The following is a 24,353-nucleotide window of genomic DNA, read 5'->3' as shown; positions in this document are numbered from 1 at the left end:
ATTAGTCAGCCAAAAAAAATGTGTTCTATGCAAAATATGTTGTGTGTCTTGGCATACTACTTACATTCATCGTGATCCTTGGCCGTGACTGTAAGCACTGTGTGCTGTATATCCTCATTCTCGTCCACTTCCGCCTCGTAGAGCGATTTGTCGAAATAGGGTGGATTATCGTTCTTATCAGCAATGCCAATGCGTATGAATTTGGTGACTGTTTTTTTTTTTTTGTGGGAAAGAATAGAAATTTAACATTATTTTCAGGAAGATTCTTGCGTAATTTTAAATTATTAAGGCAGCGAAAAATTTCGAGCGCGGTTTGGTACTTGGAAATGTAATGTCTGCGAAAAGTATGCAATTATCACGTACCAGACACGAATGAATGGAAATTTTACACCAAACGCAAAAAGTTGTGAGACGACAACAATTTGACGCCTTCCATTCGACGCGACCGACAATCATTTGCTTTTCAGTTTTATTTGTGACTCTTCTGAGGGGTGTGTAAAAGCTCTCGACGCGTTTCGCATATTAAATAGTTGAAATAGTCTTGGTTTCTTTTTGTTTACATCTCGCCAATTCATACTACTACTGCTGCTGCTGCTGTGTGTGATGATGTAATTTATGTGTTTATGATGACAACTTCAATTGCATTAAAGTTAGGGGATTGGTTTTAAGTAAATAACAAATTTAGTGGCTGTTAATGTGAGTGTGTGTGTTAAATAAATGTTAAATGTGTGTGTACTAAAAAATTTTCAATGTTATTGTATTTGAGTGTATATTTATATATGGCTCATTCTCTTTTATCTGATAATACGTTTGTAAAATGAAATAACATAAGACTATTTACATAACATAATATAGTTACAGATCTTTTAACAGAAATGTCACAGTTATTGAACGGATACAGACAAGCGTAAAGTGCCTGATAACTTTAATACACATGTTAGTTTAACAGAAGTGCACGATAAAATGCATAAGATACCTCTACAGTCACGTCTTGCCTTCTATTTAAATTTATTTATGTATCATTTTAAGCTAGGACTCTTATTAAAGCATTCTAAGGTCTCTTAGCTGTCAGCTGAGCCATGAATTATTTAATAAGCAACTAAACAAAGCCAACAATTCCATGCAAGTGACTGCTGTAAGACACAATTGTAGCCCAGACAAGTGCAAGCACAACAGAGAGGGAAAGAATAAGAGACGAATGGGAGAGAGCGAGACAAACACACGGTCGAGTGGCAAGTAAATTACATAAATCAGTTATAATTGTTGAAGTAACAACAACAACTACGGAGCTGTTTTAATTAAATAAATTTTGAATAGAGCTGTAGGAGGCAAAAGTTGACCAAGCAAAAGATTTGTAAATTTCTGTGGCACATTGACAAACTCTGCCCATCAAATAGGTCACACAAACAGCTTATTAGCTGCATCTGTATGTGTAGACTAGAAAGATGTCTGTTTAACAAAATTATATGCATATAATATATGACATACGCATACATATATTTGGGCACTTCTTGAGTGTATGCGTATTCTGATTCATAATTTGCATTTGTTGGCTTCTTATCTAGCCAGAATTATGCACATTTAGTTAGCAGGTTGACAATTCTGAGACTGCATCTGGGCGTACGTAGCGTATGTGCGATATGATCCGTTTGTGTGTGTGTGTGTGTGTTAGTTGGCAATGGTTTGAGCCAATGGGTAATGAAATTTATGGCAAGACATTCCTAATTGTCAACTGACCTGTATCTGGTGATTCAATGTGACGACATTTTAATTAAAACTTGTTAAAAGGAGTGCTGTGCATATATTATACGTAATTGTTATATTATGCTGCTAATTAACAGCCAGTTTACATAGCTGCTAGCTTTAACATTTGGCGTTAAGACGCCAGCAGCTAAATTTAACAGAATGCTGAATAAAAGTGCATCAACAGAATGTAAATAAGGCATTAAATTTACAGACAGCTAACATATTTAGTGTTTAATTAGCAGCTGCCATTTAACAGTATGCTAAATAAATGTTCTGTAGCAGAAAGTCAAATTAACATCATGTTAGGAACATACTTTTTTAATGAAGCTCAGTGTTGTAATACAGATTTAAACGGGGTTTTGTGTTACAAAATTAAGGTTTTTCACGAAAGTCCATTTAATTCAGTTAAGTTGTTAAATTTTCGCATATTTAAATATGCAATATACTGAAAAAAAAAACTTTAAAAATTCTTTAATTTAGCCAATTTTTCAGTGATTATTTATGAGATTAACAGACTTTAAAGAACAGCAGAAAAGTACACGGATTGCACTGGGCAGCAAATGCTGCTGCCTGCTGTAATTAGCAGCATTTAAATGTAAGCTGTCGCTTATGACTGTTATGCCACGCCCATTGGCTGCGCATTCACTGTTACACAATTTGCACAGTTTCCAATATTTGCCTTTTTCAATACCGCCGCCTGTCACATATATGCACAAATATTTTTTTTATATATTGAAATCCCCGCAACATTTTTCTCTTCATTGACTTTATTACATCAAAATTCAATTTTTTTCTTCTTTTACATACACACACGCACACACACGAGCGCATACAAAAGTATGTGCATATGTATTAATGTATGTTTATTACTTTTTTATGGTAGGTAAAGCAGTAATCCGATTTGTTGTTGTTGTTGTTGTTGCCATATTTATTGAAAGTTGACGTTTAAGTTATGAAATTTTCATGATGCATGTTATTTGAAGCAGATTCTTTGCCGCATGCCACATGCCACATGCCGCGAAACTCCATTGAGCTCTGACATGAAAGCGAATCAAATTATTATTGCTTTTTATGAGGAAATAATTAAAAAAAAAAAAAGAAAAATAAAAATAAAAACAGGAAGGAACGAAATACATAAAACACAAGCAAATATCAATAAAGCAGTAGAGTAAAATATTAAAATAGCATGAGTTATTTTCGCATTATATCGTGCAGCTTTGTTGCTTACAGCCCAAAAATGTTGACATTCAGCTGGGATCAATTTTATTGCATTCACCACAAACTTATCAAGCCGCCAGGCTGAATAAAATAATAGTTGCGAGTGTTCTGGTAGAAAGTTCCCGACTGGACAATAACCTGCATTCAGCTCCATACATGCATACAAAATGTATGACATTATGAGAAAATGTTTTGTTCAATAATTTCTGTACTTATTTTTTAGGATCGAAGACTATTTAGATTACAAGTTACAGCGTACTTTCTGACTTTTACAAATCCAAATGAAGATTTTCTTTTATTACAAAAATAGCAGCTGTTAAATGTTTACATATTCTGTTAATTTTGAATAAAGTCCTGTAATTGAACATAATTGAATATCGTAGATCCCAGTGAAGATATCCTATATAACATCAATAGCAGCTGTTAAGCTTTAAACATTTTGAATATCGTCAAAGGTGCTTTCATGAGCTGCATTTACCAGTTGCTGACAGCTCTGTTCCAGCTATTCCTGCTGTTGGAGCGGGGGTAACAAATAAAATTCCTTGCTTTGCGCCTTGTCACTTGCTTTTGCGTGTTGTATTCTGTATTTGGGCATTGCTACAAATCGAAAACGCTTGACAATGGCAGCAACAATGACAAGGACTGCCATAAAAAGTGACATCGGGTTGGCTGCACCTCAATGGGGCTGGTGTGTGCGGGGCGTGCGGCAGAAATGTGAGTCAAGCCTGAGCGAGTGGCAAAATCAAAGTTGAACTTTATCACTTACTTAGCTCACATAAAATGTGTCACAGCTGTTTCCAGGGTCTCAGCAAGTGTGTGTATTGGTGTGTGTGTGTGTGTGTATGCCCAAATAAATAGTGTTCCATTTGCCCAGTTCCATCTTTAGTTGCTACGCTTTGCTGCACATGCCACACTCGCGTAAGCCCGAATCTCCACTTCCGCTCGCTCCTTTCAAGAATCGCAAAATTTATGCGCTACTTTTTCGCGTGTGCACGCACGCATATCAATACACGTGTGTGCCTGTGCCTGTGTCTGTGTGTGTGTGTGTAAGTGTGTTTTCACATCAAAATCGCAGCTGCCATATTTTTTGCACGCTTTCTTTAACAATTTTGCGCGCTCCTCGACTGTTTATGTGCCAGATGTAATACTCTCACTTATAAAATAGCCCAACATATTTTAAAATATTAAATATGTCAAGTTGTAGAAAAATGTTGAGCATGTGCTGTTCAGTTACATAACGCTGGCTATATTTAAAATATGTTAATCTTAGCATTACTCTATAGTTTTAATAATATCAGTTAGAGCATGTCTCTAACGACTTTTGCTTTAGAAATTTCCCTACTTATTTGTTGGTTTGCTTTTCGCCAAAGTTTATCGTCAAGTTTTGCACTTGATTGAACGTAAATGATATTCAATAGTTGCGAGCGTTCAACAAGCAAAGGAATCAATTTCTCTCGTATGCTTTTCTCTCAGTTGCAAATCGAATGCTTCAGTTGCTAGACATTAAAGGGATTTGTTTGGGCTTATTCCGATAAATAAAACTATTTTGCTCGACTAGCTGACTAAATGATTAACTGACTGGCAGACTGAATGATAAACTCATATTTTATTAATAAGTATGTTGTAAATAGCCTCAAGACGGGGTTATTTGTTTTCCAGGGTTGCAAAATACGCATTAAACTGTTCTTTGGACACTTTTGCTTGACAACCCTTTAATATCAAAATTATTCTCAAAAATGTATGTGAAATGTCATTTGGAATGCATACCAAGTGGAAATGGAATAAATAAAGAAAGGCACACAGATATAAAGCAAATGTAGATCTATTTATATAGCTTTATCACCAAGAACTAATTGGCAACTTGGTCGCGTTACATTCTTTTTGCCACCGATGTGGAAGCATTTGCACTTTATGTCTGAAACCAAATCTTGCTAACACAATGTCTAGAGGAAATCACAACACGAATCTCTTGGCCAGCATTTGAGCAACGGACGCGGAAATGTGTGGGCCATTAATGGCGCTTAATGTGGCCTGGCCATAAACTCGGCTAACTGCATGTCCAAGTAGATATCAAATGTGTATATATAGAGCTGCAACTGCCACTGCAACTGCTTACTGCTGGCTGCTGACTGCTTACTGCTTAATGCTAACGGCATCTAAATTGTTGCAAATGTTTTATTGCAATTCTTAAAACTGTCCTCTGCTTGGTGCTTCTGCTTCTGCTTCAGCTTTTGCTTCTGCCCTGTTTTGTGGCTGTTGGTCGTAAAACTGGTTGAAAATGCATTTGTCGCTTGGCTGGTTCGTTGATTTTTTATGATTGCGGCCACGACCTGCCTGTGCCCCACTGTCCAACAGCTGTTCACACACAGTGCGCTCCAAAATTTATGCAACATGCGAGGTGCAACAATGTTGTTGCGGTTTTCATTTCTCTACACTTGGAGAAATCAACTATTTTCTTCTTACACTTAACGAATACAAACGAGGTTGCATGCAACGGGCGAAATTTCTCAACCAAAAGATTTTGTTGTTTTAATTGCAAGTATTTATAAAAAAATGAGTAAAATATTATACTTTATTTTAAAAAAAAAATGCCTACGCGTTTGTATTTTTTATTTAATTTTTGTAATAAATATTTTGTTCCAAGTCCCAGTATTCTTTTCTCTGCTTTTACTACATTTCTTGTAGCTAATTCACATTTAATTGTGCTAGAAATTTTTAGAACAAAACGTCTTAATCTTCGTTTTTCTCTGAGTGTCTCTCTCTTTCCCTCTCTCGCTCGTTCACTCGAGCTGCCTCTCTTTTTCATTTCGTTTGCATTTGGTATTCAGTTTTTGCAATAAAACCCTCTTCAATATTCGTGTATATGATTGTCATGTTTGCGGGTTTTGAGGCTTTTTCGCCCTATTTTGCATTTAAGCCCAAATAACTGCACAGTGCACACATTCAAGTTCAGCGATATACGTAGCACAGTTGGTTTGGTTAAAGCTAACAAAGTGCAAATTTAAGTTTTGTTTTTATTGATACAAAAATATTAGGTCAAGCATAAGTTGCGCCATTTTAACCCTCTCCAAGTTTGCCACGAAGACAAATTATAAACTGTCTCAAACCCTTCTCCTGTCTTTGTTCCTAGTTGCGTCCACAACAAAGTCAACGAAAGCAGCCGTAGCACAGTTTTAATTAGTTTATGTGCCAGCGACAGCTTCAAAGTCATTAAAATCAATTGACAGGACGTCAAGGATACGCCAACTGAGCGCATACCGTTCATTCAGCAAACGCAACAGCCCTAATGGAAAATCAACTAACAATTTTTGTCACGTACGCGAAAAACGTACAGCATTTTCGATTATTTATGAAGCCCACACATTTCGGCATCGCATATCAACAAATTAATTGCTAATGGCATTTCAAACAACAAAAACACAGCCAGGTGCATAATGATAAATGAGCAACAGCGGTGAAAGCTCATGATTTATGACAGCGCTTTAATATTTCAAAATTTTAAAGAACAATTTTATAACAGCAATTCGCTGAAATTTAGCAACAAGTACAGATCATGCGTTACTGTAGATATTTCGAGTGCACTGGGGAATTAAAGTTGTGAAGGCAAGCTTTTAATTAAACTTAAAAATTTAAACAGCGAAAAAAACATGTTGAATGTAGTTTTCTTTAGCTTTGCTTCGCAATGTTTTTTGAATATGGTTTTATTCTGCAGTTAGATTACTTTGAAAAGTCAAACAAGTCTATTTCTGCAAAATATCTACTAAATATAGTTAAATATATGGTATAGATAATAGTTAAATCTTGTATATTAAGTTTTCTAGTTTTCCCAAAACTTACTGCTTTTAACTTAAATTCATGTTTTAAATGATAACAGAGGCAATCAGTGTTAAGCATTTTACTGAACATAATGATAAGCTAACAGACAAATAGGCTGTTATGGACTTTTGTCTGTAGTTGTAATGTTATCTAATTCTAAACAGCGCGCCTCATGCTTTTTCTTTTGTAATTATTGTATTGTAGTAGTGTTAGTACTAAAATTAATTTGCAAAATAATAACAGACGGAAGCACTGTAAAGCCTTTTGGCTGACTAATGTTTATGTAACAGCCCCTGACAGGGCATCACAAAGAAAACGAATCATAATCAAATACCATTGTCATACTGTTGAAAGTAGCTCTGCTTATGCCGCCTTACAACACCTAGCCAAGTGTTAAACTAAAATTAACTTTGTTAAAATTGAATGAATACTTCAGCTGTTGAGCTAGATAAGTAACTGGAGTTACGCAAAACTTTGTGGCACTTGTCCAATTCCAATTGGCTGTCACTTATGCGTCGCTGATTTGGCCAAAAATACTGTGCGAAACGCAGCGCAATGGGAAATGGTTGGAAATGTGATAAAGTGCTAAAGTGCTAGATCATCAGCGGGGACACAAACCAGCTGCTGCCAGCCAAAAACTATCCGGTGACTAATCATGTTGAACAGGCAGCCGCGGGTAACGCCTCTTCAGGTAGCGGCCTCTAAGTCATAGTTTAAATTATGTGCAAAACTTTGTGCAAACTTTTAATAGCATCTACAAAGTGGAGAGTGCGGTGAATGAGGAGTGCTGCCAAGTTGCAAGTTGGCATATGTTTTGAACGCTTACGCATTGATTGGTTACACTATCCATTAGAACAGGTAGCAGCAGGTAGAAGCAGCTGGGACCACCTGCCAACTTCTTGGCCAACTAACTGAAACGCGTGCCTCGCATGGCAGATTTACCGCCTGGCGCCATATTCGAGGCAACTGTCCAATTGGCGAAATGAGTTTGTGTGCCACACAACTCGCAGTCAAGCATTAAATTGTATCTTTCAGCGCGGCAAAACTTTGTTTTGGGGTTGCGTTTGCATTGACAGGCGGCAAAATGAACTGACCTGCCTTGCTTGCAAGGCAACGCAGGGAACGCTCAAAGGATATTTATTTGTTACAACTAGTTGCTGGCTGCGACAACTGCCAGAGCAGCAAAGGCGGCGAGCACCGAGAGTGGGCCAGTTGAAGGTAACAGAAACTTGCGTAAAGTTTTGGCAAAGTAGAAGCTGCTAAGGTTTAAATTTCTTTTGGTTCGAAGAACACGCCAAATGGAAGTTGCATTAATTGACAGAGCTTATGATGTACAATTCCTTTACAATTTACTAAGGGGTTTACGGGAGGAGGAGAGTAGGCCAATTCTCTGTACAAAGCTTTTTAATAGTTGCAGCCTTGGGGAAATGTCCTTTACATTCATGTTTCCGACTCAAAGTGGCCAAGACATCTGAAGCAGATATAAATAAGTCTATATCAAGAACTGGTCTAGAATAGACAAAACTAATACACTCCTTGGCGCTTGTTAACAGCGTGTAAGAGATTATTTTGGAAGTTTTCTCTATTTACTTTTAGCTCTATTTTGGCTAACACATCTTAAATGTTTGCCATAAAGTCATGATTGGCCAGAGTTTTGGTACTAATGGACCTGGGCCGGGTGCCAAATAAATTAGTATGCTATTTATATAAATTACTCAACACTGGCTGCGCTGCTGCGTCTCTTTTTTTTTCGTATTAACATCTGTCTGGCAACGCTGTCTTGACCTTGGCTCAAGTGTTTGCCGGGCAGTGCGTGTAAATAATGACAAAAGAGACAAACGTAGAACAATAAAAAAAAAAAAAAAACAACTCAGGAAACAAATGTGGATAATTATAGTAGTACTCGAATGGCCATTAGGCTAGGCAGGCGTGTGGCAGGCTCGTTCGCTCTTGGCAGTGCGGCAAAACGTCAACGCATTTGCTAAATTCGCAATAATTAGATTGATTTATGCTGTGACGCGCAGGGATGAGCAAGAGAGGGAGATAGATGGGGTATAGAGGCTGCAAGTGAGAGTTGTGAACACAACTTGACTTATAGACATGCTGACCGACAGTGACACGAACGCAATTTGCGCTTAGTTATATTGAAAACAGACGCCTGCCCGTGGACTCTGTGGCAAGTGGCATGGACTAGACGCTGGGCATCAATCAATTTTTTAGCTCAATTTATCAAACCATTACACAGCATAGGCAACACTTAGAGCATCTTTCAGCGTCATTCAGTGTCTTGTGCTTTATTTTTGTCAATTTGACATTAAAATTGTAGCCTAGTTTGCGGCGGCACGCCCAGTTACATGTACATATACACTAAAAGAAAACGAAGCATTCTTCTGATTTCTTTATCTTATTTTGGGTGAAGTTTGTGCCTAATTAAAATGGGAATCATGCTTGATTTATAAAAAAAGGCGATAGAGAAATATTGTAATTTAAAAAAATATATTTACGAAAGATTTTCTTTTTGTAATTTATATCAATCGTAAAAGGGGAATTTTAATCTCATATCAGAAAAGTCTGCTCTGCCCTTAAGAAAGGTATTCGGTATTTCGAAATAATAAAAAAATAACTAGAAATGAAAGTTTCCTGAGAAATTTTGTATTTGAGTACAAAACTCTTTCTTATTTCTCTGAGTGTATGCACGTTACACGTATTTATTGCAAGTTTTTGTGCTTTGTCACTAAATTTCATGGCCCATTTTATGCTTTGTATAAATAAATGGAGAAGATGATGTAGAATTCGCATCCGGTACGGTACGACGGGCGTGCCGCATGTTTTGTCAATAATATTTGGCCATTTGATTGATGTTCTTTGTTTTGCTATAAAAACCATTGAAATGTGCTTCAAATGTTGATCGAATCCTTCGCAATGTTAATAAAATGCTGCAGACTGTCTCGACTTACAGCAGTGTCCACTGTTAACAAAAGACAGAGCGAGAGTGTAAGATGGTGAGAGAGAGGGAGAGAGAGTGGGTACACAGTTGCGCCACAATGTTTGTCTTTTATGGCCGCAAATTCATAGTCGTTATGTTGGGCTGTATAGTTGCCACGCCCACTCGTCAAGCAACTATAAATATTGTTTATGCTCCTGTTGTGGCCCGTATTTTACAATATGTAGTCGTCCGACCTTTAGGTATGAGTTTCTTCATGGCCGGGTTAGTCAGCCTGCTAAACATTAAATTGTATTTTATGTGACCATATTTTTACACACTCTGATATTGATTTAATGAATAGTGATTGGTTTCTTACGGCTTCTGTTCCTAGGGCCAAGTGATATGAGGTTTCAAAAGTGTGGCCATGTCTGATGGAAAAAAACTTAAGTGAATCAATTCCAAGCCTAAGTTCCGGTTCCAAGCTCAGTTCCTTTCATTAATGCAGCTAGGCTTAGACTTGAGACTCTACTCATCAAATGCTCTTGAGGGTACTGGAAAAACTAGTTACCCGCTTACCCGATTTATATTATATATATTTATATATTTTTATAAACGATTTTAATTTGAAATGTGGCTTGTTTTGGGCTTCGGCTGCGAAGCGTATGGTTCAAGGACTAGCTTATGGCCAACAAAAAGGGAATTTCGAATTGGAGCTTTGTACGAATGAATTGGCTCAAACATAACCTAAAATGCGAGAGATTTTTGTTGCTCCTGCTGGAATTTAATTCACTGGCGCCAATACAATACAAAATTCGAAAATATTGATTTTATTGCTCAGTTAGTTGATTCCACATGAAGAAGTCGCAACTGCATGCACAAAATGTGCGCACAATTTCTGTATTTGGTCAATAAAAACCAGATTCAATCTAAATACGAATATAAACAGCAAATATTTTATGCATATGAAAACAACTATTAGAATTTGTATACATATATATATACATTTTTTGTTTGTTTCTTTCACCGCTTCCACACAGTCAATTCAAATGTGAAAACGGAATTGCAGCTTATCTGGTCACATTGGCCATTCGAACGCATAGGATGTGATTCGATTCGCTATTTCATTTTTACATTTCAATGCGAAATTATTTGTGCAAATGAAACAAACCGAGCACAAAATCTGAGCTACGAAATGATTTGTAAAATCCTTTTTTTTTGTGTTTCGGATATGAAATGAAGTGATATTCGGCAGGATTTTGCGTGTTGCTGCATGCCTGTAACATACATTAGCACAATCCGATTATGACCATTTTTTTTTTGCTACGCATAAGAGCAAAATTAAACCTTTGCAGTGCCATTTGAGTATTTTGTAATGGAGTTTTAAGTGCTGCCCAGTTTTATGCAGGCATGTGTTTGACTTTCTGTTATACATTTGTGTAGAGATTTTTGATTTGTAGCTCTTTTGTTTTTTGGTCTACAAATCTTCTTACTATCTGTGTGGGTACACATTTTAGTCCTGCATATTTTTGCAAAAATTTTGTAGTCATTTTTTTAGCAGCTGTCTATCTCTCCCTCTCTTTCTACCTTGCAGTCTTTGTTTATTGAGCCGAAAAAAGGAAAAAACAAAATGGGAACAAAAAGTTCGTTTCGCTTGTTTGCTGCAATTTTCTAAAGGTTTCTGTTTGTTTTTTTTTTTTTATTTTGTTTTTGTTAATCGTATTTGGTAAGCGGCTTAAAGTTTTTGTGGATTGCACAAAGTTAAGTGCGCTGAACTTTAGCGCCAAAGTAATTAAAGTTTTACCTGGCAAATGGGAGGGTCGCAGAAATTGCAGTCAAAGTACCAAACCGACTCGACTCAAAGCCGCAAGCAGCTGTTGTTGGGTGCAAAGTTGATTAATTTACCTGTAAAGAGATTTGAAAATGGATAAAGACTTAAGTTAGATGGCAAAATTGAAGATGTATAAATTAACATTCTAATAAGCTAAGCTAAGATATAAATGTTATATATTTTGTTTTTGAAAGTAAGTCCTGATGTCATTAAGCTGTTTATCTGCACTGAAGTGTTTCATAACATTTCTTTGCTGTCAGACTTTTCGTAAAGAACATTAAATGTACTTCTTAATTTGCCTCAACAATGGTTTTGTTGAGTTTTAGAAATGAATTTCATAACAAACATTTTTTCAATTAAATAAATAGTATTTTCATATTGCATAACTTTTACTTGACTTGCTGCACTCAACACCAATCTGGCAACATTGTTTGAATATGCATGCCAAACAAAAAGGAAATTATTGCATGCTGTTAACCGTTGACTGTAAACGGTCACTGTAAGTGGCAATATATGTAAACGTAAACTGCTAACTGGGTGCTGCAGCTGCTGTTGTTGCTGCTGTTGCTGTCGCTGCCTCTGCTTAGATAAGCTGCATCTTATGCAAATGTAATTAAAATGCAACCGGGCGCCATTTAACAATATTTAATGTTATCTCTCTTTGCGCTCGGCTCAGGATTAGGCGGACTTAGCACACAAATGCACATGTCTGTATATTACATATTTATATATATTGTGTTTGTTTCAAAGGGCAGCACGTTAACGTTGCCATTTTGGGCAGCACACACTTAATGAGCAGCGTCGCAAAGCATTTGCAAGTTTTAATTAAAACAAATTAAAGTTAATTAAATGCATTTTCAGACATCAACAGTCGCCCAGCGTGTCCAGCCGTGAAATTGCTCTCATCTAATGCCATTTACGTACATAACCTAACAAGCCATAGCACAGCTGGCCACACCGGCATAGCCTGCGCTCCTAACTGCCTCTGACAAATGACTTAATTTGGAAGATGAAAAAACTGGTCACACGTGCAAAGCTCGCTTATGTAGGAGCCACAGATTAGCCAGCACATAACACCAGCGGCAGCCCATAACCGACATTGGCAACCCTTAAAGGTCTGTTATACATAACAGTTAACCTAAAACGAAGCCCAACAAATCATTCAAACTCAAGCCTAAGCTGATTACAAAGCATTTTTTGTAGCTGTGCAGTCGCCCTTTTCCCCAACCATTTGACGCCCTTCATTGTCATATTTGGCACCTTTACTGTGATTATTTTCATCCTGTTCACTCTGGGCACGACGACCCTAACCTCAATGGCTTGTTTAAGAGTCAGCGCAAATTTCTTTCTTTTGTCAACATTTCAGGAATTTCTCCATCTATTAAAAAAATGCGTAGCATGTTTTTTTTCTTCTCTTATTTATTTTTTTAATTAGGCACGGGGAAAATTCTCTACGTTCTTGCTATTCCTTATTTGCTTGAAGCATGCCAAAAGTGTTTTGTGTATTAAAATGAGATTAAACAAGAAAAAAAAATTGTATTTAAAATATTGTGTGTATGTCGGGTGCAGACATTTTTCCACAACATTCTACAAAGCTTGACCACGCTTTTTTCATTCGTCTTAACTTTACAATGTACAAATTAAATCAACACAACATTTAATTAAAGTTTATTGTTGTACTGTTGATTTAACTTAATTTGATGTAATTCACATTTCATTAAGTGAAAATGTCTATACATAAATTGTTATATAAAGTGTGACCCTCAACTTTTAAGGTTCAATTCAACGAAATGTTAACCGCAATTTGACAGTTATGACAGATTTTTGACAGCTCTTAAGTGTTATATTTGTTATATGAATAAACTCTAAGTAAAGGTTGAGCTGAATACAAACGTTTAACTGACAACAGCCGGCAGGAAACTATGTTTGGCACCCGAAAATACAAATACACCCGATTTTAATTAATAACATTGTTGTCTACTAATTGAGCTACCTATGGTCGCCCTTTTAAGGGGTTGGGTGCCGCAACATGCGAGCATCTTGTGCAGCCGCAAACTGAACGAGGGGTATGGGAAAATTGTCATAAAAGGAAATTGTGTGACATGTGCGATTTTTGCTGATGCGATTAATTGATCGCTGTGTGTGTGTGCTCGCTAAAGCTAGGCGAGCTGAAGTGTTGTGTAACAGTTCGTTTAAATAAGTGCTGTAAAGTGCTATTCTTTTTATTCTGTTCAAACAAATAAGGACACTTTTCTATTCTTTTATATTTCAATAATTGCATGAGTGCAATTATAATCAAATTTAAATCATAACCATTTTTTTTTTTGTACTCACTTTCTCTCGCTCACACTTAATTACTTTCGCAAAGTGTCACAAGTGTTGCACGCAATTTCCTGCCAGCCGTAGTGTCCTCTACTGACATACCAACAACAACAACAACAACAACATCATCATCATGATCATCATCAGCATTTGCAGCAGCAGCGGCATACTCATCGGCTCATGTATTTGTTCAAGTAATTTGCACAAAAAACTCTGTACATTTAACGGAAAATATCAAAATAGTTGCCGCATTGTTGCATTTACAGCACACAACAAAAACAACTGCAAAAAAGAGCGCACACACACACACACACACACACAGACACACTCACGGTGGCCGAGAGGCGAAAAAGTCACGTCAACAATCTGGCAACACGTTGCAAGTGGCAACGCGCATTTTTATCGCCGCAATTCTTGTTGTTACATTGTTGCTGTCTTTGTTGGCCGCTGTCCATGTTGCCCCATAATTTGTGCGCGTGCAAACGATAGGGAAGCACATTCGCTTGGGCGTGCCGCTTGCCACGTGCCACTGATTAATTGCAGTTGCTCGCTTGGCCGCCACAAAAGTTGAGCTGTTAAATGTTTAGCAAGCGGGATTCAATTGCATAAAAGTGGAGTACCCGCTGCACACACTGGCGCCCCCTGTGGTCGGCCAGCTGTAACTACTTGTGTTTATCTTACGTGTACAGTTTTAGTTCATTTGTATTTCGTCTTCTTCTTGGTTTTTTTTTTTTTTTGGCTTGTTATTCTGTTCTTTTTCTTTGTACAATGCCAAAGAAACTGTTCCTAGTCACTGTCATATATTTTAATACCCTGTAGCAAGTTATTGGGACATGGTCTGTAACTGGCAGAAGAAGGCGATGGAGACTCACCTTAGTTAAAATCGTTAAATATCGATTTATAGGCAAGGTTTATTGATCAAATCTGGGCTTGTATGAGCTAGAGGTGTGACAATTATGTAGTATGAAAGTTCTCATTTATTGCATACAAATAAAGAACTTAAACCGAGTGCTTGCTACAGGGCATTTCCTAGCCGAGAACTCTTTGCCAGAGCCCTCTTAATAGTTGCTTTTTTTTGTGCTGAGGCTGCAGCACTCGACTCGACTCGATTCGACTTGAGCTTGAGCTTGAGTCAAGTTGAGTTGACTCTTGGCTTCTGTTCTTTGTTTGCTGTTGCCGTGTCTTGGGCTGACCTCGTTTCAGCTATATCCCTGGCCAACAGTCCTCCACGAACAGCACCTGTTCCCCAATGGCAATCAGTGTGCAGTACTTTTAAAATGAAGGCTCGACAATCAGTGCCTGGCCAGGCCAGGCCAGGACAGGACAGGCCAAACATTCAAACTGAATTCAATAAAATATACAACTAGTTACACAGTTCTCTCTTCCAACTGCTTAGCCAGGGCTTTTCTTAATTTGTGTGGGCCAATGTTTAGTTTGGTATGAAGCATGCTCCAATTCGCAACAGCAGCTATTCGGGCTGTGCGGAAAATTAAATTAGCTGTTAACTTGGTCCAAACAGAGCTGCCCTGGTGTCCTTGTCCAGTCTCTTGGCTGCCCCCCTCCCCCCTCTATTCTCTTGCTCTCTTTCTCTCTCTTTTTTGATTATAAACTTTTTGTGAATTATGCGACTCAATGTGGTCACAAGAATAAGCAACAAAAAAAAAGAGGGAGAAAGTCAAAAGTGAGCCGGAAGATAAAGTCGAAGGAAAGCAAAAGCTAAACTGTGAGCGTCAGATAAAATAATGGTAATAGCCTTTGAGGGTTGTCAGATGGGAGTTCCATACAATTGCACTCTCCGGCATTGTCTAGCAGCTGTTCGAGCGAGTACAATAAACGTCCGTTGGCTTTTATAATAAAAATAGCGCTCAAAATAGTGCGAATTATATTCTACAAAATAGTACAGAAAATCTAACAAATAATTAAAAATTTAAGGAAAAAAGCTGCAGGCAGCAGAGTGCGTATTAAATATATACGTATTTAGTTAAATACAAAATAAGTTCATGTACCACAGTGCGTATGAAATATATATGTATTTAATATAATATAAAATAAATGCTCGTATCACAGTGCTCATACGCACTGTAGACGTATTTAATTCGATATAAAATCAACCACAGTGCGTACGAAATGTATACGTGTTTAATTTGATATAGCCACAAAGAAATGCTGCTCCATGAGCTTCATAAGCAAACTTAGTATAAGCTTATTCCTTTTATTGTGCAAACCCCCCACGTTCTCGCCACCCTTAGCTGGTCAAACAATTGCGCCGCTCGCTTTCAAGACATTTAAACTTGTTATGAGCTCAAGCTCAGTGTGCGGATGGGTGGTGGGAGGGGATGGGTGGAGGTGAGGTTGGCAAGTTCGCCAAGGGGCGAGCACTTGAGCTCAATTGTGCAAGCGTTGACAATGCGAATTACAAACACAGAGCACAACAACCACAACAACAACAGCAACAACAACAACAACAACAATAAGCAAAAGAAATAGCTCGTTTTAGCTCTGGCCACAATGGACAAACAATTTAGCGGCAAACTTAACGAACTTGACGAAACTGACGTTCGCACTAAACGACGCGCCATATTTGAAATCCAAATTGACGTCACAAACGCTTGATCGATAAGTTTTTCTGCGGCTGTTTTTCGTTTCTTTTATCTTTTTGCTAAAGTCCTTTAAAAAAGAACTAGAGATAAAAAAAATGATTGCAATAAAAACTATTCGCACGGTCGAAAAGTTTTATTTTTATATTTTTGCTGTTGTTTTTTTTTTGTTTGGTCCTTTTTTATTTTGACGAAAGGTTAAACTTGATTATTGAACAAACGGTAAAACTTCGCGTACCCATAAAATGCTGGCCAAAGTTTTTGGCACATGTATTTTAGCATTTTATGGCAGCAAAAAGAAAAAAAAAGTTTTACAACTCTACACTCTGTTGACAAAGCCAATAAGAGTATATTGATTTTGTGTGCACATATAGACGAAATTATTTTTGCTTTTATATGGACATGAAAGAGATGATTCTTCAGTAAAGTCGGACCACGCCCACTAGGGGCGCAAGAAAGAGATAATCGAAATGGAAAGGATGTATATTTTCTTTTCTTACATCATAGTTTGAAAGTAATTGTATAACAGATTTAGACGCAGCCGTCGTAGAGTAATGCGCAATCGGTTTAGTTGTTGCTTGTTTTCACTTCTCTCTTTGTGTGTGTGTGTGTGTTTTGCTCGTTTTTCTTATCGCTTGGCTTTTGATTTTACAGTTTATTGATTTTGCATTTATTAGTTTGCATTTAGAGTTTTCTTTTGCCTTGTCATCTTTTTTTGTGGCATTGAACTAGACACAAACACACACACGCCACGCACACACAAACACGCACACGCACGCATACTTACGCACGCATGAGTTGCATCTTTAATTGCATTTTTAATTAGTTTGTCGTATGCAATTGCATAATGACTTAATTAAAGTTGTTCGCACTGTATGCAGATAATTAATGCAAAATCCTTAACACGCACTAACAATTCCAAGTTTTTGCCAGGTTGTCTAGCGAGCGGGACAAGGGGGAGGGGCGTTGGGAGTGGGAGAGGCGCATGCTTAATAATCAAGTCGAGCCGTGGAAAAACTTTTGCGTTATTATCAGCTGCCGCATAACGGGAAACATAATGCATACTGGCACGCCCCCTCACACAGTGCAATAGTCACCCCTTGACTTCTGCTACCTGCTATGCAATGCATCTTAATGAGCGGCAAAAGTTGGGCCAGTCCGACGGTGGCGGGCGTAAAGGTGCAAATGGGCAAAGGGGTTTGCCCTTTGCAGAGGCCGCCCGAGAACCTACTCAGGCATAAGTTCTAACACCTTCCGCCCGACCCCCCTCTCCCGCGCAGCCACACACCCCAAGAGCACGCCTAAGTAGCTCTTAAGTGGCTTTAAGTTGCCGTGAAAATTGTTCAGGCAAAAGTTGAGATAACTTTTATATTTTATTTTTCATTTCATTTTATTTTATTTTATCAAGTCTTTTCAATTTCTTTGATCAATTAGAGGGCAGACAAAAAAACACTCTGTATCTATATATATATACATATATATCTATTTCTATAGGTCTGTCAAAGGTGTAGGGCTGTCTGGGTGCGACTGCTGTCGCCCTAGTTGACATGATAATGAACATTTTTATCTTTGTGCTGGTGATAAAGGTCGCGTTGGTGACAGCTGCCCCGTGCTAATAAAGAAGCGCACAGATTGCAATAACAATAAACGGTTGGGGCGCGTGAGGCAATTAAATAAAAGCGAATGGCTGTCAGCTAAAATACCCTATAAACGACTATTTATCAATGACTTTAAACCATACTAACTATTTTTAAGAAAAAATTAACATTCGTCCAGCTAAGAGTACTGCATTTGCTTTTGCCAAATACTTAAAGTAGTGTTAATAATTGCAATTGCAAAAGATGTGAGAAATGTTGTCGACTTATATCATAACACTTATAAGTTATGTTAGTTAGTAAAATGTAATGGATTAGGGATTCAGTCAATGTGTAACAGGCATTTCAACGTTAACAGTTGCGTTACAGTCTTTTAACATTTGCAGTGTTAGAATTTAACAGTTTTTGAACATTAACGTTGAAACGTAACAGGCACGTGACAGCTTCACAATTAACAATGTTAACATAAGTATTAATGTAACAGTCATCTTAACAGCTCACATAATCAATATACCCCTTAAAATCCTTTGAAATATTTGAATTTTAAATGAACCCTCGTTGGTTGTCGTGTATATATGCATGCTGCTGTCTTGGCAGCATGTGATAATTGCCAAGTTATTGCATGAAATGGAGACTGTGCTTTCAACTAAGACAGCCCGTGGTCGGGTGGTAGCCGAAGGGGCGTAGCGACGTTGTCAAGGCAGACAAAGCGATGGAGGAGCCTGGTCAGTGGTGTCGACTAATTGTAATGAATTTTTCAATTTTTGCCTCATGCCGTGGCAGAGTGGTAGGGGCCAAGGCAGGAGGGATGTTTGCGTGGCCAAGCCTGATGAATGATGCCACACACTCGTCGCTGTCATTCATCACAGCAGGCGCTGTCGCTGGCGCTGACGCTGGAGCTGGAGCTGGAGCTGGCGCTGGCGCTGATGTTGATGCTGACGCTGACAGCGCAGCCAGCTGCAACGCTGACACGCGCTTTTTGCGGTCTAAGTTAGACACACGCTTAATGCTGTCTGTGTGTGTGGGTGTGAGTGCAGCAGAGCTGCGTGCACGTTCGCATTTGCGGTTGACTTCAATGGCATTTGATGAAAAATTAAGGCAGTAAGAGGAAGAAAAAAAAGAGAAGCAGAGAAAGAGCGATAGAAACGGAGAGAATGCGGTCTACAAGCTTAAATTAAGCTTCTCGTATAGCTGAATTGGGCTTATGTGTTTGAGAGCTTAAGGCCTTGTAGAAAAGGCCCAGAGAACATAATTGCTGCTTTGAAAGAAAATGTATTGATTAATTCCATTGTCATCTGTGCCACTTAACCTATTTCAAAATTTAAGCAACAATTTTGCTTGGATAAAAGTAATTAAACGAATAGATGTAAATATGCTCATAACTTGACCTCTGTTTGCCCATCTATGTCTATTTGGTTCCAGAAGCTAGAAACTGTTCATAATACATTAGATTTAATCAACTGCTGTAAAATAATGTTAATTTTTGGATGTGTCACTTTCCTGAGGTTTACTGTGGGGAGTTTGTCATCTCTATATACACACACACTTCCTCTCCCTCTCTCTCTCTCTCTCTCTCCCTCTATCGTTCTCTCTCTCTCTCTCTCTCTCTCTCTCTCTCTCTCTCTCTCTCTCTCTGTTACTCATTATCTGTACACATAGCCAAAATTGGTCTCGGTTTGCCTTTATGCCAATTGATCCGTCGACAATTTGGTTGCCTAACCTTGCCAATAGGGAAATTCAATTACTTGAGCGCCACCTAGCGTGCTGTTATTCTGGCTGTTATTGTTGTTGTTTTGATGCATTGTTTTTCCTATTTTAAGTGCAAATGCAATCTAATTAAGGCTCACACGCACACAAACATACACATGCACACGAATACATTCGTATTTGACTGCAAATAGTTTGCTCAATTCGACGCCAATTGGCAGATTTGTCAGTGGTTCGCGCGGCAAGGGTTTGGTAGCGTGTGCGCTGCCATGGACGTTATCTGTTTGTGACGTGCAAATAACCTACAAATTGAAATAGCTAAGCAACAAATTTCATTGTGGTTTCAGTGCACTGTATTTCATGTTTGTAGGTGAAGGTCTTGTAACTGTTAGAAAATTGATTGTTACAAACGGACTTTAAAAGTGCATTAGATAAAAATTCGTTTAAGAAAAGTGTTAGAAAATGCGATAGCATTTTATATTAAAATCGACTGTGGATCGTGCTCTTGGTCTAACATAACTCTAACATAACTTAAGCTATGTTAATACCGTTTAACATTATGTTAATTTAAAGAAATATTGACATTCAATGTTTAAATTGACAACGGACTTTACAATAACAGAAGCTGTTTATGTAAAACTTTACAGTGGATAGCGCTGTTAATCTAACATAACTTTGTGCTGCGCATTATCATAGCGTTGATAGAAGAACCCAACAATGGAAATGGAAATGAAAAAGCATAAATATTTCAAATTGTTATCTTGTGGATGGTGCTGTGACCCATAAGAACATTAAGTGCTATGTTGAATATAGCATTGGCATGTTAACATGCGTTTTTAAATATTTATGTTATTCTTCATGTGCTAAAGCTCTGTTATCAGCTACCTTACATTGCGGATAATTGAAATGCGAACTCAAATTTAATTTCGCATTGTTTGCAATCCGAAGCGAAGGCAAACGGAAATTCAAATTCTAATTTGCAATGCCAATCATTTAAGCATGTATACGCCGAATTCATGCCCATTCCATAAGCTCAGCAGCCCGCTGTTGCCTTGTCATCCGCTCCTCCTTTGTGACTGCTCTTATTTCGTTGCATATTAATGCTGTAACAGTATATGTATCTGTGTGTGTGTGTGTATGTGTGTGTGTTACCGCCGCATGTTGCACTGTGGCAATTTCTCTGTGTATAGTTTTCCAATTAGGCGAAAAAACAAAACGCGGGCAGCTAGAGAGAAAGCAGAGCTTGAACGCTGCCGTTGCTGCTGTCATCTTCGTTTATGGCTGCCACAAATGGCGCAACAAGAACAACTACAACAACAAAAACAGATGCAGCAGTAGCAATAAGTATAAAATTGCAGTGACAAGCAGTTGAAATAAAATTGGGCACTAGAAAAACTCAAAACTGGCAACTGCAAACTGCAAACACAAAACAAGCGAAGATTGCTCTAATCTAGAGCGCACATTTCGCAGTTATCCTGTAAAACATACATTTGCTTTAACAAATTAACATACATACACACATGCATACACACGTATGTACACAACCTCTGTGCTTCTTCGTTTACACACATTTAAATGCGATGGAAAATGTATACACAAAATAATAATAATTAATACTAATTTAATTGGCTTCGGGAGGAAATTTAAATATGTGCATATTCCAATTTTAAAATTTTGACTGATATCGATAAATATCGATTTTTATCGATTTCTCAAGCAATTGCAAGATATACTTGTTTTGCTTACGAATTTCCCAATTTTTCCAATTTAAAGTATTTAGCTCTTATAGTCTGTTAAACGAACTGACTCTGCTTGTTATGCTGATCATCATGATATATTCTTATATTTTTTACAGTCGAATGTGATATACCCTCTTATTTGTATTCATATTTCTGAAGTACAGGGTATAAGAACTGAAACTGCAAATAAAACTGGACCTGAACTAGTTGTCGGTTGCTTTCTTCTAGAAGATGTTGGTATTGGGTTTGTTGGGGAGGGGGTTTAGGTAAAGGGTATCATGGCACCCCTTCCCACCCTGCATACCCGCCTTGCTGTCTGCTTAAGATATGCATGGTGTGTGCTCATTTGCACATTTCCGTTCCGTTCGTTTCGTTTCGTTTCGTTTTTGGTGTCGTTTCGCAAAGCGGAAGTTGCGAATGTTGCCAAACTGAGAAACTGCAACGTTGACAATTTCTTTTCGCCTTTGCGAGGTAAAGTGCACAGACTGCCCCCCCTTCCTGCCTGAAACCCCGCCAGTAAACGGCATCTTGTCGCCGGATGTGAATTTATGCGTATTCAGCTTGAAGAAGCAGCAGAAGAAACAGCAGCAAAAAAAAAATAGAAGAAGGGACGAAAAAAGTGGAATTGCTTTCAGTTCGTGTTACTCAGCTGATTTGTGTCCGCCTTTGGTGCAAATTAATTGCGCAGACAGGCGGAGCAGACAAGCAACGGGCAACTGCTTACTGCTTACTGCTAACTGCAACTGCAACTGCGACTGTGACTAAAAAAAAAAACGAATCTGTGCGCAAGCTGCTTGCAACAGCCAAGCGGACAGCGGGACATATTTTGTGCTCTGCTTTTTTGTATACCCTGAAAAAACGGGGTATATTAAATTAGTTACGGGAGACTTACGGAAGTCTATTAGGTATATGTATATATAAATTCTTGTTCCGTGTGAACAGTGGAGTCATCTGTCCTCTGGACGCCACACTATCAAGTGCTTGGATGCACATGCGGTTACACGGTAACTTTTAAAAGCAGAACTTACTAATATTAAGCATTCTGTTACGTATTATGTTAAATATTATGTTAAGAATTATGTTAAACCTTAAGTAAAGGCCGACAGTCTGTTAAAGAACAATGGGAGCCTAATAATCGTGTAGATAACAACAGACATCCTTTAATTTAGGAAAAGTGGTCTCTTTGAAGGTGTTTATCTTTTTATTGCAGCTTATAAAGAGTTAATCGTTTAGTTTAATAGTAGAACATTCCACAGCACGCAGAGTATTTAAGCTTCGGCTACATGCAGCCAACATCTTCTTCTTCGTTTTACTTATTTTTCTTTTCAGATGGCATCTAAATTATTGCGCTGTTTGCTTTGTGCCGTGTTGATTGTTGCTTAATTGAAAATTAGAAAATGATTTCAAAAAACGGTTGGCGACAGTTTTTTTGTTGTTTTTATCAAATTAATTGAAGAATTAAATTGAAAAATTTGCGTGGCATTTCGAGGCACTTTGAGGCATTTCTCAATCTTACGAAAAAAGTTATATGAATGTGGACAAATGTTTGATTTATTTGCTGCGCAAAAAATAGTTGAAGGGGGTTGTCAGACAATAGATTCAATTTCCCCTAATCTCGCATCGCCTGCTTTGGAGGCCGACACATAAATCACGTCCTTTCACGATGCGCACAATAAAATGTATCAAATGTATAAAATGTAATTAATAATTGTAATTTCCTATTTATGTGCATAAAGGAAATGCGCGCCGCTTCTTCAAGTGGGCAGCGGCCAATTACTTAAGCCAAACGCAGACAGTTTGAGGGCTGTCCATAAATCTATGCCAATCGTAAAAGCAGTATGTACTATATACATACTTTAAATAGGCGCAAAGTGTAGAAATTAATATGTTCATTATTAATTTAAAAATTAGGAAATTTCAAACTAAAATCTGGTAGTTCACAAATTATGCATCGTTGGCTTAATTAAAACTTTACAGTCCACTGGATTAGAATTATTTTTGCCGTTCGCTGTTGACAGTTGACTGCATGCCTGAACGTTTGCGATAATGTTAGTCTAAATACATATATATATATATATATATGCACATATAACACACACATAATTTGTGGGCCACTCTGAAAAGTAGGCAACACCTGCGAGAATTTCACTCGCCTTGTTTTCAAATTTCGATTTGCGCATAACAAATTGCCTGGTAGCTGTCGCTGATTTGTTGCTTTCGCTTTGCATGATGATGCAACTATGTCATCCACGTGAAGCGAATGGGAAACTCAATTGAGTGCATTATACACTAGCGATATGTATTTTATACAGCCTGGTTTATCCAGTGCGCGCTCTGCAGGTGTTTTGCAATATCTCGTGTGCCGGCTAGTGGATAGTGTATCACCTGCTGATTCTGTTTGGGATTTGAATTGTGTTAGTAATTCCATTTATCGTAGTCCTTCCTTCAATCGCAATGCAAACAAATTTACGTGCAGCTCAAAGGCTCAAATCTTGATTGAAAATTGACTGACAAATGTGTTTTGAAATGCCATTGTTGTTATTGTTTGCTTATTCACACTGGGATATAAGCACATTTCAATGGCATTTGCTCAACGGATAACAGCTAACAAACGCGCTACAGTCAACACACAGCACAGCTTAACATAAGCTGTTAACAGTTTGTGCACAAATAACAGACGACAACACACGGCTCGGCTCAACATAAGCTGTTAACACTTTAATTATTGTTTTTAACTTCTTGTTGTCGCTGTTATTTTTGTTAGCTGGCAATTGCCTGTTCCGCTTGTTATACACTTTTTATTTCCCCCGCGCCCTGTTCTTAATGACTTTTTAAACTGTTCATAATTTACCCTAATGA

General features: G+C 37.9%; 2 protein-coding genes across 17 annotated transcripts in view; one reads left to right on the top strand and one right to left on the bottom strand.

Annotated features, from left to right (window-relative positions):
* Positions 1 to 24,353, top strand: part of LOC26531773 (uncharacterized) — a 255,554-nt gene that overhangs the window by 84,471 nt on the left and 146,730 nt on the right. The window lies entirely within an intron of this gene.
* Positions 1 to 24,353, bottom strand: part of CadN (neural cadherin) — a 182,174-nt gene that overhangs the window by 26,913 nt on the left and 130,908 nt on the right. For all 9 annotated transcript variants that reach the window (XM_070209145.1, XM_032438471.2, XM_032438472.2 and 6 more), the window contains one exon: positions 65 to 208. In XM_070209145.1, the coding sequence (XP_070065246.1) occupies positions 65 to 208 (144 nt within the window). The remainder of the gene's footprint in view (positions 1 to 64; positions 209 to 24,353) is intronic.

The sequence above is a fragment of the Drosophila virilis genome, chromosome 4 (assembly GCF_030788295.1).
Source record: "Drosophila virilis strain 15010-1051.87 chromosome 4, Dvir_AGI_RSII-ME, whole genome shotgun sequence".
NCBI lineage: Eukaryota > Metazoa > Arthropoda > Insecta > Diptera > Drosophilidae > Drosophila > Drosophila virilis.
Note: the sequence above shows the minus strand (reverse complement) of the source record. Positions and strands in the feature narration are given on the sequence as shown.